Source organism: Lissotriton helveticus, chromosome 3_1 (genome assembly GCF_964261635.1).
Source record: "Lissotriton helveticus chromosome 3_1, aLisHel1.1, whole genome shotgun sequence".
NCBI classification, from domain to species: Eukaryota; Metazoa; Chordata; class Amphibia; order Caudata; family Salamandridae; genus Lissotriton; species Lissotriton helveticus.
This window is the reverse complement of record NC_136061.1, coordinates 335,062,606-335,077,024: the sequence shown is the minus strand read 5'-3', so window position 1 is coordinate 335,077,024 and position 14,419 is coordinate 335,062,606. Positions and strand designations below refer to the sequence as shown.

Genomic DNA, 14,419 nt, shown 5'->3' with positions numbered 1-14,419 from the left:
GGGCAGTAAGTAGAGGCCAGTTGGGGGTGAAGAAATGTACTTGGATGTGTAAACATGTAAAGAAGTCACACGTCTAAGTAGTCACACGAGAATATTGATTCACGGACCTAAAATGAAAGAAACCTCCACCTGTAGGTCCAAACAGCCCGAAGGCTACCCATTAGGATGATGGATTGTCACAGAAAGGGGAGGGGATAATGGTATAGTTAGGAAAAAAGTGTGCAAAGAGCAAAAGAGTAAATCGCTCCAATTGCAGAAGCAACACCAGTTCTGGCAAGAAAAAAAGCAAAAGGAAGAGACAGGAGTAAAAGAGCAAATAAAAAACACGAAGGCTATACATAATCATTCTGTATCAATGCCATGGAAGATGTTAGCCTGTTCCATGATGGTCTCAGAGTTTAGGTATGTGAGAATAGTGGAACAGATCAACATTTGTATATAATAAACACATCTATATATACACACACACACACATATGTATTTTCACACCCTGGATATTGGAGATATATATATATATATATATATATATATATATATATATCCACAGAATTCGATCCATTCCGCATGAGAGCGCTCGCCAGCGTGTGCTCAACCCGAAGGCAGGATCAAAGCCCCAATTCAATTATGTACAGAAAGGGCAGCACAACTGGATACTTTTTCAAAGTTGCTTTATTTCACAACACTCCACCAACGCGTTTCAGCCTCACGTGAGAAAGGCCGTGAGGCTGAAACGCGTTGGTGGAGTGTTGTGAAATAAAGCAACTTTGAAAAAGTATCCAGTTGTGCTGCCCTTTCTGTACATAATATATATATATATATATATATATATATATATATATATATATATATATATCACAATCTAAAACAGCTGAGCTCCACCGTAAGAGAAGTGCATTTCATTATCCAGCGTGGTTCACTTCTGTTGCAAAGCGACTATAAATTACCACCCATTGGTGGTGATCTAGTTTGCTCTTTCACTTGCCATTTCAGCTCTAATTGGGAGTGATTCGCCGGGATAAAGCGAGATACCAGATCAGTATTCTCTTTACAACAACATATCCTACATATATGTTGGGTAGTGTGATTTTCTGTAAGGTTTGGCAAGTATCAAACTGGTCACATGAACCCCAAATGGCGTAGATGCCATTTGAAGAGTTGCCGTTGGAAAATTGTCTTTGATATGATATGTTTGAATGATTTAGTGCCACATGTCTGGCAACAAACAGAACACTTATGGCACTTATGGTCTCTTAGAATGGCTTGCATGGCCAATATGGAGGCAGTGGTAGTAACCTTTGGTGTCCAGTTGATATCTTTAAACGAATGGTCCTTTAGGTGCCTTTTCTAGCTGAAAATAATGCTGGTTTATTGACATGACCACTTGTAAACAATGTTTCACATTTTATTGAGGTCTAAGAAAGGAAGGGATGCTTTACTGTACTGAATGGTAAATGTGAGGTGTTTGTGACTTGAATTAGGCCTGGCAGTAAATGCATTGAGGTCGCCTCATTACCTCTTCAAATCAAAAAATATCATCAATGTATTATTTCCATAAGCGGATGTTGCCAAAAAATGAGTTTAGCTCACTGAGGACCATATTATTCCCAACATTGTTGGCAGACCCAATAGCAAAGTTTGGTGCAAAACAGGCCCCATCGAGACTCTTTTTATTTTGGAGATAGAATGTGTAGTCATGTGGGAAATGTTTTTCAGAGAATGCAACTTCTAATAAAGATAGAAGAAAAGAGATTGGAATTAATGTGGGAAAGGGTCTCGAATCCAGAGTGCTTTGATTATACCAGTGCCTTCTTTCTGCGGGATATTTCTTCAGAGTTTCAATCCCTTCAGCAGAAGTGCTCCTGCAGGAGCTCCACTGCTTTCTTAGGGATCCCTACTGGAAGCTTTGCAAGGTTGGTGTCATGTTGAATGCACACATTCAGCTAAGTTTTTAGTTTTTTAAAAATAAACTCCCAGAGCATGAATTTATTATTGAAAACCCCCCAAAAACTATTCACCCTGATGAGCTGTGTGTTTTCTTCAAGTGCGTTGGAGGGTAATTTCTTTGGCACTGCCATGCTTTCCTTGGTTATTCCAAACAGGTAAATTGTACATCAGAAAGACTGCCCTGTGTACGGCAGACATTCTGATGTACATTGATCAACAGCCCAGTGGCGGACAGGCTGTCAGTCAAAGGTTTCTGTCACTAGAGGCTATGCTATTGAAAACATGTCTCTTCCCCATGCACTGAATAGCATCGGAAACCACAAGCTTGGTGGGTAGGACCTCCGCTTCTTTTTGGTAGATGTCCTGCATCTGCCAAACTAAATGAGCGCCAGAGTTTCCCAGTGGGTTATTTCCTGGCATATGTATGTAAATTAAAAATATTTCAGACTTCCTGAGGAAGGTATGGTAAATTTCCTTTCGTAAGATTTATAAGATTCCTGTGTCAAAGGGAGTTCGATTGTACCAAATCAGACCAGTAAATATATATATGCTATATGCCGCCTACCAAACCAAGGTATCCAAAGACCAACCTAAAATATGCCAGTCAAAGCGAGTTCAAACCATTCTAGGCAATGTCACGCCAAGAGAAGGCAAGCCAAGCTAGCCGACCAGCCAAGCTAAGCCAGGGCAGCTCTACCCAAGCAATCCAAGTCATGCCCAACCAGGCCAACTAAGATAGGCCAAATCAAGTCAGGTCAAGCCAAGGTTGATTCATCCAAGCAAAATATCTCCCAAACAATACGCAACATTTTAAATTAGACTCACTTCTTCATGCAGAAAATGTGATTAAACCGTAACTAAATATCTATTTTCCTCCCTCTACAGAATCGCCACAAAATGATTGTTTTGGAGCCAATCAATGAACTCCTTCAAGAAAAGTGGGAAACGTTTGCGCGACCGATATTCTACGTTAAGTTCTTGCTTTACGTTCTTTACATGCTGATCTTCACGGTGGTTGCCTATAACAGGCCTCTCACTGGAAAGGTAACAGATTTCTTCATTCTTATTATTTTTTATTGATGATGCCCACACCCATAACCCCCTTCATTGGCCTTTAATGTAGTCAAAAAAGTAATGCTCAGTTTGATAGGGAAAAGACTATACCATTGGTAACAGTTTATGAAAGAAGCGTGGTTGATAAGGAGCCATCTTGCTTCCACTGCATAAGTTTTAATTCAGTGGGTGGTGCCACTAATCAGTGCTCAAGGTCCTCCTTTGTCAAGCATATGGAAGGGGTTTCAGAAAGAACCAGATCTGGTGCTCAGTGGCATATCTCTGCCAGCTTTCTAGATAAATGTAGTCCCTGCAGAATGGGAATCGTTAAAGAAAAGGCCTCATAGATGTCACTGGATTGGAGCTTGTGTATATTCCAGTTTAGGATTGCTGTTTTTCGACTATAGTTACATTTCCTTTTTTAAAATGCTTTGCTCAAATTCACTTTCATGAGCTTTATGATGTAAACATAGATGCTGTATTAATTTATATATATTAATCATATATATTACATCTGTGTTTGCCATACATTCTCTGCATCCCATGACCCTTAGTAAGGCAGTAAATGTAGTGAGTAGTTAATGCCAGTAAGAAACATATAAGAATTGGGTAAACAAATGAAACAACGTATTGAAAGGTTTCCCTTTCTAGCTCATAACATTAATAGTCAGAACATTTTACAGTCAGCTCACGTGTTTCGTTTCCACGATTACAAATTACGGTCGGCTTCGGGACCTTTCATTTTTCTTTGTATTCTTTCCCAACCATAAACACAATATACTTTCAGATTTTAGTTCTAAATCTTAGATGAGAAATAACTATTATTTTTCAGAATTGTCATGTCAGATTTTTTTTAGGGTTGTATTCTTGTAATCAACTGGTGGATGTTTTTATTTATTCATTTTATATATTCTACATTAATAACAAGAGTGGTTGATGAAAACGCTTTACGTGTTGCTAAAACATATGCATGATATGTTCTCAAAGTGTGTGCCATTAAATACATTTTGATACGGAGTGCTGATAATGGTATTTGTTTTGATGAAAAATCGATTATACTGCAAACTTTCCGCTTACAGCATTTTTGGAAGTTTTTGTCTGGATGTGGTGACAAAAGACACCCTTGACAAATAGCAGGTTAAGATTCAAATGAGCAAAACACATAGAAAAACTCTAATCGGACAAATGCACTAAGGTTGATTTATAGCAGGCGTGAATTGTTTTATTTTCCCTATTTCTGGCTGTTGAAGCCCCTTGTAGATAATCACCAAAATATACTATGTTATTGTATTTCTCAGCCTCCTTTCGCACCGGAAAAAACAGCAAAAGGTGTCTTCCGTTTTCTAGGAGAAATCCTGATAATGCTTGGCGGTATCTACCTCTTCATCTCACAGGTATGTCTATTCTTCTGTTGAAATCCCTTACTTGTGGTGGTGGGAACTGAAAATCCCACCTTCTGTAACTCACAATACATGCTAATATAATATTGTTGCAGTCTCAGATTCGTAGAGCCCCATCACATTTGCAATCCTGGGAACTTGCACTGCAATTTCCTGGCCGGGCGTCATGTCAGTTACTAGAATCATGATCTTCAGAATGGCACTTTCCAGATGACCATTCACTATGCAATTCTCATGGACATCATGATATATCGCCATGGGATGAAGTACCAACCATGTCAAGGCTGAGATTAGGGATGAAGCGCCCCTGTCAAGTTTGAAATTTGCCATCTGGGGTATTTTAAACCCGTCCTATAAAAAAAAGTGCCCCCAGGGGCCCAAAACCGGCCCCCACCGTGGCAGCCCACCAGGAAAATGCCTGGTGCCCGCTACGGCCAGCCCGGCCCACTATTGCTTGATTTTTCTCCACTTCCTGTGACTTAATCTGGGTTAGCGGCTCCGTAATGTCCCTCCTTGCAACACCATTGAGAACGAAATGTTTATGTGATGCCACTTGTTGTGAAATTAGAGCTATATTTAATAAGGGGTTGCATCCCATTTGTGCCACGAAATGGGGTTCAAAAGTGACGCAATCCTCGAGATGCGATTTATCAAGTGACACAAGTCCCCCTTGGTTGCCCAGAGTGGCCATAAATGTAAAGGAACTCAATGCAGCGTAAATCGCTGCTTTGCATTACTGTGCCCTAAGGAGGTGTTCCATAGGTGGTGTGTGGGTGTTCCCAAGCCAAATCCATGGATTTTGACGCATTCCCAGATTCACCATTAGTGGTAGACCTGGGAATGTGCCAAAACATCTATGCCTTCCCAGGGGAGGAGTTACGAGGATATATATATTTATTTCTCCTCGTTATTTCCTTTTTCTATGTGTGCAGTATGTGTGCAGCACACGGAGAAAGAGGAAAATGCCTCAGGGAATTGTTTTTGTGCAGAAAGGTGCCACTTCCTGCACAAAACAATGCTGCGAACGACGCAGGTGCCCTTGCACCATGGTGCAAGTGTGCCTATGTTTGTGCTAGTCAGCACATTGTGTGCCAGCGCTGGGAAAAGACAGGAATGCTCCATGTAATCCTAAATTTGGCTTATTCTTGTCCTTTTCATGTCACATATCGCAACGCAGCAAGGCGACTTGCTTTGCTGCGTTACATCTTCATAAATATGGTCCTTAGTTTTTACCTCATCGTTCCCAGCACTGTAAAACGTAATTTAGCTTCGCTCATTGGCTCAGCAACGTAGGAAGGGGTGTGCCATGGGTGCAGGCCGCCCCGGCTGTCATCACTGAGGGGGGGGGGGTGACAAACAGTGGCGTAGCAAGGTCAGGTGGTACCCGGTGCAGAACATTTCTTTTCTCCCCCGCGTCAAGTTAAGCAGCGTTTCGTTGCATTTGTTGACTGAACCAGAAAGTTTCAATACGTACATAGTTTTGCCATTTTGTTACCCCCCTCACTGATGAAACCCAGGGTGGCCCGCACCCCCCTTCCTACGCCGCTGGAGACAAAATGGCAAAAATATGTACGTATTGAAACTTTATAATTCCATCAACAAACGCAATGAAATGCGGCTGAACTCAATGCAGAGGGGGTGCCAAGAAATTTTCCGCACCGGGTACCACCTCACCTTGCTACGCCACTGCATTGGCTCTACTGGAGTTGGCCCTCTTTGAGCTGAGAGTTGTGGTCTCCATTACTCATGCTGTTGTTTTAATTTAAAGTATCATTGTCGGGAACTCAATTATAACATTATGGGAGAAATGCTTAACTGACCAAATAGACTCAAATCAGATTTCTGTTATTAGTTTACCTAAAAGCGATGCTTAGCAGAAATCATATTTATCCATGCTACCATAAGATGTCGCTGTTTCACTCTCTCTTACAGATCGTGTACTTCTGGCGAAGACGTCCCTCATTGAAGATGATGATTATCGACGGGTATTTTGAAGTTCTATTGTAAGTCAAACATGCTATTATACATATAAACATATTTTGACACCTAAGTACCTTATGGTCCATTTTATAACTCCACATGAGTCTTATTGCGGCAGGTAATTTTTTTCTGAAAATATACGGCGTAAACACGCATTGCAACAGGAGTTAGACGGGTAGAGGCTAATTCCAACGTCATTGCTTCCAATGGTACAGCAGGGCTAGAGACCCGAGGGTCCTACTGGACTCAGCTTATTGTTGTATTTTATAATTCAAACAGCAGCCAGATGGCCCATTTCCTTCATTGCCCTAGGACACGTGACACAGTCTACGGTACATGCAAATTCCCATATTGCTCTGTTACTACGCTGCTTTTTCAGTTTTTTTTTCCTATTTATGGGTTTTTGGAGAGAGATCCAACCCCTTCCCTCTTTTAAAACTTAGCCAAAGCACATACTTCATAACCAAGCATTGGCAAAAACAACAGGTGTTGATTTTGTATAGTGCACACAAACATCACCCAAACACCACATTGACGAAGAACACACATGCGTGCACATATGCCTACAGAAAAATACGCTGACTGGTGCCAATGTACACACATGCCAATACCTTTACAGACTCACATACACAAACTGGGAGACATACATGTGCCCATGTACATATACCTACAGCTATTCATGCCCACATGGACAGCATGCACACCACACACACACTTGGGTGATTATAAATGACCCCCTTGCGCAGCTGTAGTATCACTTTTTCTGATGCTGTGGGGGAGTAAACCTTGAAATCATTTATGAGGCCACGTAAAGCCACTTTGTGTGACTTTGAATTGCCTGATGGATATGGAGCAAGACAAGGCAATGCAAATTGCTACGTTGCCTTACTCTGCGCTCTGGAGGCGTTTCATGGGCATTGCAGTGAGTATTCCCATACAGCACCTATTGATTTTGACGCCTTCTCAGATTTAGGACCATGTATACTTGGGGATGTGCCAAAACCTTAAACTTCCCAAGGTGTGACGTTACAAGGACAAATAACTTTATTTCTCCTCATTTATTCCTCTTTCGGTGAGGCTCCAGTCTGCAGCACCCACAGAAAGAGGAAAATGCCTGTCAGGATTGTTTTGTGCTGAAAACGGCATCATTCGGCACAAAAACAATCCTACCAACATCACAGGCACCCTTGCACCAACGTAGGAGGAAAGGACCGGAATGCACTATATTGGATAAATACAGTGCGTTCCTGACCTTTCAGTTTGACGTAGGGCAGCGCAGCAAGGTGGCTTATGCCAAAACCCCATAATTGAGGTCCATAGTTCTGACAACCAGAGATGAACTGGTCATTAACTCTTTATGGATGAGACGTCAGACTTAAAGGCTGTGGAGTCGGCCCCTTGCTGGTTTGGGACTACTTTACTGTAGGTGTTCACTTACTTCCTAATGTTAACATTCCCACCTATTAACATCTCTAAAGATAACTTTGCGTTGGGCATGACACCTTCTGTGATGCAATTCCGCCTTTTCAGTTTAATATATAAACAAATGCTGGCCACTCACATGCAGTTCGACACAGCTTGTATTCACAGTGACTAGATTTGCAAGAAAGACCCCCTGCTCATCCTCCCGAGTCACCCACAATGTAATTTATTTTTTGATTTTGTTGTAGAGCTTAACAGTGCATTACCATAACCATGTGGCAGGTCATACATTCCAAATAGACAGTATCTTCCGACACTATTACATGCAAGAGACAATAACCAAGTTACATCTAGCAGGACACATATTAATAATGGACCATATTTCAAGGTGTGACATTCATAAAAAAAGAATCAGGAGCAGCAGTGGCACATGTCTGCCTTGAACCCGACCAATCCAGTACGGGGAGCTGTAGGTCCTGCATCTCCCACCTCCCAACTCAAGTAACCCCAATTACGCTACACTTCAAAATGGGACAGGCAACGAGGGGGCATCTCATTTCCATCATGTGTTATCTGCTGGAGTGGCATCTAGCTCTTCCGAGTCACACTGGAGTAAGTAACCTTGAAGGGGTCCCCATATGTCTTTCGGTCTGGACGCCCGTGGAAGGATTTCCGCATATGTAGTTGTTTGTATTTGGCAGTACAATATATCTGCTAACCAGTCTTTGAACTTAGGGCCCGCCCTTACCCCATCTACAAGCAACTTTGCGTTTAGCAAGTAACAGCGACATAGCTATGAACTTTCGAGAGGAGTTGGGAATCTGTTCTGTGTAGCTGAGAAGGGCCATCATGGGATCTTTTTCGAGTGTATTATTTATCATTTTCCCAAGCGCTTCATAAAATTAGTCCCAGAACTCCTGCACTGCTGAACACTCCCATGCGAGATGTAAAAAACCTGCCCCCTCCCTACCACATCTATCGCATCTGTCATGATCTTGTAAGCGAAAGCAATATTTTTTGGCTGGTGTGTAGTACAAACGCTGTAAGAACTTGAAATGTATGACCCGCAATCTGCAGCTAGCAGAGATTTGCGAGGTTTGTGTATAGCAATAATCCCATTGCTCATCCGTTATCTCGCACCCTAGTTCCTCTGCCCAATGTGCACGTGCGGGACTCGGGACATTCTCCTGTTGAGCGTGGATGCATTTGTATAGTTGGGACACTAGATGCTTCCCATCTGTGGATCCCAGCATATTGTGTAATGGGACGAGATTTGCTGGCTCTCCTGGGAAATCCGGGAGAACCGCTTTCATTCCTTGTCTCAGTCAGACATATAGGAATACGTCTATCGGGGTAGGTTGTATCCCCTGAAAGAGGTGTTCTGAGGATCGAAACTTTCCTTCTTGAAATAGGTCACCCCATATAGTGACATGTATACATGTGCATAGATTTTTAAACCCCTTTTCCTTTAACAAAGATATGGCAGGGTGATACGTCAAGGGCAACTGAGAGGAGTTGAGAATGGGTTGAGAGAGTTTCTGTTATACACTGCCATGCATCCACCGTGCTTGTGACCACAGTTGGAGGTGTTGTATGCGTCCATCTGGGTCCATGTATAATGCCATTTAGCGGTATAGAATCCACGAGCCAGTCTTCCTTGGCTCTCTGTGGCATATATCTAGGGGGGTATATCCAGTAATAGGCATACTGTGCCTGGGCACTCAAGTAATATATATTTAAAAATCTGGTATGTCAAATCCACCCTGGTCATATGGCTTAGTCAAGGTCTTCTAATTGAACCTAGGTTGTTTCCCTCCCCAGAGTAATCTAGTCAGCTCAGCCCGAAGAGTTTTAAAACAAATAGGAACCAGTATGATAGGGTATGTTTAAAAATAGATGTAAAAGTTGTGGAAGCAAAACCATTTTTATAAGGGAGGCGCAACCCGCCAGTGACAGAGGAAGCGAAATCCAATGTGTGACATTGTTGTGTAATTTCGTGAGAGCTATACCATAGTTGAGTTGTATCGTCTCCTCCCTATTCCTAGTCACCTGTATGCCTAAATATCAAAGGTCTGTATCGCACCATTCCAAGGGGAAGTCAAGTTGGAATTTGGGAACCGCTGGCGTGAGAGGGAAGACCTTAGACTTCCCCCAATTGATGCTAACACCAGACAATCTCCCAAAAACTATAAATTCCCGCAGGAGGGGATTAATATTCTGCTGAGGATCCCTGACATATAATGTCATGTCATCCGCATATAGCGAAATCAAGATTTGACGTAGGCAAAAGCGGAATGCCTTTTCCTGATGACATTGACGAAGCCTGCAGGCCAGCGGCTCAACTACTATAGCGAATAAAAGTGGGGATAGTGGGCACCCCTGTCGGTTACCCCTCGAGATGCAAAGTGCAGAGGACTTGTGACCATTAATTAACACTTTAGCCGTTGGTTGATTGTACAATAAGTTTATCCAAGAAACAAAGATCTGCGGAAAACCCATGCGCTGCAACACTTCGAATAAATAATCCCCCTTCTACAGAGTCAATCGCCTTAGTGGCGTCTAGAAAGACTGCTGCTAGATGGAGTTCAGGCGCTACCGTCTGTATTAAAGAAAACAAAGTACGGAGATTATGGGAATTGGCCATGCCGGGGACAAAGCCCAATTGATCGGGCAACACTAGCTTATCTAGAAGCAGAGTCAGGCGGTTAGCTAATACTTTGGCCAGTATTTTTGAATCACAGTTGATCAGAGACAGTGGTCTGTATGAATCACTAGAGCTGGGGGGTTTCCATGCTTCAATAAAGATGTAACCATCTCCTCCCTCATTGAGGGGGGGAGTATGCCAACTTCCAGGGATTCCTCATACACCTCCTTAAGGACCGGTGCCATTATGTCTATGTAACTCTTATAAAATTCGGCAGGAAGACCATCTAACCCTGGTGTCTTTCCATTGGTGAGTTGCATGATTGCCTCTCTGATCTCATCGACCTCAAATGGTAGACTGAGGAATTCCCTTTGTGTATCCCCTAACCACCCTAGCGCTATGTCCCCCATGTAGCTTTCCACCTCCAATGTTCTATGCGTGCCCATGAACCTGTGTACAATGTGAAGTGGGTGCCCTCTTTAAGTTGGAGATGAGTATGGCGCCAGCTATCTATTAGTCCGCCCTCCTCCACAATTCCCCACATTACCTCCTGTGAGTGGTTATAGTGGTGCGTCTGTGGGTTAGACCTGTCAAGAGACGGGTTCAAGGCCACATTGAAATCCCCCCCATATTAAATGAGTGGACCCTACCACGAGAATCTTACCCCATACCGTCGTATAAAATTCAGAGTTGTCTATATTGGGACCATAGCAATTTGCCAATGTTACTGTCTCTCCACCCAGCCTCTCCCATGCTATAACATACCTCCCATTCGGATCTTCCAGCGCTCCCATTAACTCAAAACGGCGTCTGATTTTTAATCATTATGGCTGTGCCCCAGGCGTAAGAAGAATAGGAAGCAAATAGCCGTATGCTTGCCCATTTGCTGGCAAATATGCTGGGAGAATGTGGATTCATGTGCACCTCCTACAACACAGCAATTTGTATCTGTTGCCTGTCTAGGTATGCCAACATCTGCCTACATTTTCTCGCGTCCCCCAAGCCCCTGAGGTTCCATGATAGTACTCTTAATGTACAGTCATCACGCCTAGCTATCTCTCCTTCCCATCCTACTACATGCAAATATATTCAATGCAACAATGTCAGTCCGCTGCCGTTGTGTTGGTTCAGTACATCCAATTAGAGCATGCCTGCCAATACCAACCCCTGCCATGCCTCACCCCTCCCACTGAAGCATCCAAATCATGCCAACTACCCCCATCCTAGGTTAAAACAGGTAGGTCCAAGTAGAACAATTGCGGGGTACACCCGTGTGGGGATGTTCTGCTGGGTGGCACACGATTACCTCTCACTCCTTCAGGCAATCAACATTACCGCCCTTTCTCCTGGATGAGTGATGAGGGTGTCTGGGTGGTCCATTACTTTACGTCCTTCTCCATATCCATATCGTAATAGCCATAATAAGTTCAATGAACGGGCTTATCCTGAGTTCAATGTTGTGCTGCACCTTGCAGCACTTCTTCACTCACGTGGAGCATGGGATTAGTAGCAAGATAGCAAGCTTCAAGCATTTTCCACACTATTCTACATCCGATGTTTGTGTTGCTAAGTGTCCTTCTGGATCTGGGGTTGTACGCTTTTGTTTCTTGATCTGTTTTAGAAAATCTTCCACTTGTTGAGGGTTGAGGCATAGTGTATATTCTGTGTGCCCCCCAGTAGTTGATACGCAGCCGTGCTGGATAGAGTAATGCATATGCAATTTGAGCAGCCCTTAGTTTCTGCTTCACCTGGATAAACTTCCGTCTTTCTTCCTGGACATGCAACGTAAAATCTGGGAACATGGTGAAAGTCACTTCATCGTATGTCAGCTCCGCTTTCTCCCTTGCCAAACATAGAGCTGTGTCCCTGTCCCTATAGTTTAGGAGGCGCGCGATTATAGGTCTAGGTGTACTTCCAGGAGGTGGCTTGGGGCCGAGTGCCCTGTGGGCCCTCTCGACGATGAATCGCGGGGACAAAAATTCTGCTCCTATCACCTCCTTGAGTAATTTTCCACATTGTCCTCCATTCTGCCTGTATTCGCGCTCTCTGGAACTCCCAAAATTCGAGCGTTATTCCACCTACTGCGTGCTTCTATGTCCTCATTCTTGGCAGCTATGATTTTTAAAAGTTTATCCATCTGCATGACAGTTTTCTGCAGGTGAGTCGCTGTGTCCTCTGTGTCCGATATTCGTTGCTCCTTTAATCTTGTTTCATGCCCCTCCAGTTTATGGGCTATCGCATCAATCTGCGTCGTGAGCGTATCCATCTTGGCAAATCCCTGCCATACCTCTGTGAGCATAGATGTCAGATCATTGCCCGCATCTGACTGGTGACCCTGAGTGCCTCCGACTGCGCCGACCTCCTCCTCTAGTGACTGTTGTCTGGTTCCCTTCTTAGCTTCAAATGTGAGGCAAGGCTGACGCGTGTCTGGTTTCCCCATTATGGCTGCTAGTCGTGGCCAATCGCTCCCCTTCCGCAATGAGGCCGCCGTTGTGCTTCCCTTATTTTCTGATGCGACTGTTTTAAGCGTTCAGCTTTGTAGAACGTAACACCTCTTCTTACATAATATGGCGGACTCGTATTGTGCGTGTTGGCGTTATTTTGCCTGCTCGTACCCAGCGCTATAATCAATAAGGCCGCCAACCGCTTGCTCGCTCCACCAGACGCTTATATGTATTGGCGCCCTCTCTGTGTGCCTGATTGTATATGCGCCACTTATGTAAGATCATATGCACCCCGCTCCGTGGTGTGACTTCGTTGATGCCAGTGATGTAAATCCTCCAGGCCACTGAACCGCTATGCCACTATTGTGCCCCACGCTTCTACTGCCTCAATTTATATGCCCCTTATTTGCGTATCATGCAGAGTTCTCTGCTCATTTATTCTGCGGGGGTACGTGTCTCACCAGGCCCCGGGCCCACCGGTACTTGCAGAGAACTGTGGGCTTTGAGCGGCAGTCTTTTCCATAAACAGTGTTCCCCACACGGCAGAGCGCGCAGTCCTGGCACGATCAATTCACAGCCTAGTACCAGCACCAGTCTCTTTTGCGGCCAGTAGCCGCCGTTGCTTCAGCGCAGCCCACCACACTTTTTATGCTGCCCCCAACTGCCTCCCGCGTCTTATGGCTGCCGATAGTAAGGCCTCACCCCACTGCACTCTCACTGCTCAGATTCCGTGCCTCTTCGCTGGTGATCGCAGATCCGGAGGACGGTCCAGAACTGCAGCAGACAGCCGCCGGTATGCTCACAATCGTCCGCAGATTCTCCGCTCCGCCATTTTGTATCTCTGGCCCGGGCCACCACATGTGCGACCCGGGGCTTGCGTACCCGCTGTGCCCTGCTCACTACTCCAGCCGGGTCAGGGGCATCTTCCGTACTCTTGTCGTGTATTTCTATAGGTTCTGAATCGATCCCCCTATTCCTGACCCTATTCTGGTTAAACTAACTATCTAGTTAACTAACAGTCAGCCCATGAGGCAAGAAATCCCCCATGATGCAGATACCGTTATCTGACGCAGTCACACTACGGCACAGGAACGTGTTATCTGATTAGGTCATAACGCTTGAGATCTAATTAGACAAGCGACATTCCTCCAGCCCCTGATAAGGCATACGACGTTCTCATAACAAATCAAACCTATGACAACCTGGATAACCCGTGCGGCCATTGTTTTGATTTCACAGAGAACTTTAGTAAAGAATGTGCTAACGAGCAAGTCGTATGACATCTTTATTGACGTACCTATGTCCATCCTTACGTCAATCCCGGCACCTTTAAGGTATAAATATTGCCGACCTTGCCCTATGCAAACACACACGTGGTGACAAGACGGAGCAGCCATACTTGCCGAAGCCGAGAGCAGAAGCAGACCCCGCTGGCAACAGCCCCGCCTTCCTGACGCGCTGAGAGACGCGCTGCTATCTCAAGCCGAGAGACCCAGCACCGGCGCTTCCGGGTAGCCCTCGCAGGCAGCCTG

General features: G+C 44.4%; 1 protein-coding gene across 5 annotated transcripts in view; it reads left to right on the top strand.

Moving 5' to 3' along the window:
- The window catches only part of LOC144822437 (transient receptor potential cation channel subfamily V member 1-like), a 238,168-nt gene that overhangs the window by 168,292 nt on the left and 55,457 nt on the right, over window positions 1–14,419 (top strand). For all 5 annotated transcript variants that reach the window (XM_078679961.1, XM_078679957.1, XM_078679958.1 and 2 more), the window contains 3 exons: window positions 2,830–2,988; window positions 4,296–4,391; window positions 6,330–6,400. In XM_078679961.1, the coding sequence (XP_078536087.1) occupies window positions 2,830–2,988; window positions 4,296–4,391; window positions 6,330–6,400 (326 nt within the window). The remainder of the gene's footprint in view (window positions 1–2,829; window positions 2,989–4,295; window positions 4,392–6,329; window positions 6,401–14,419) is intronic.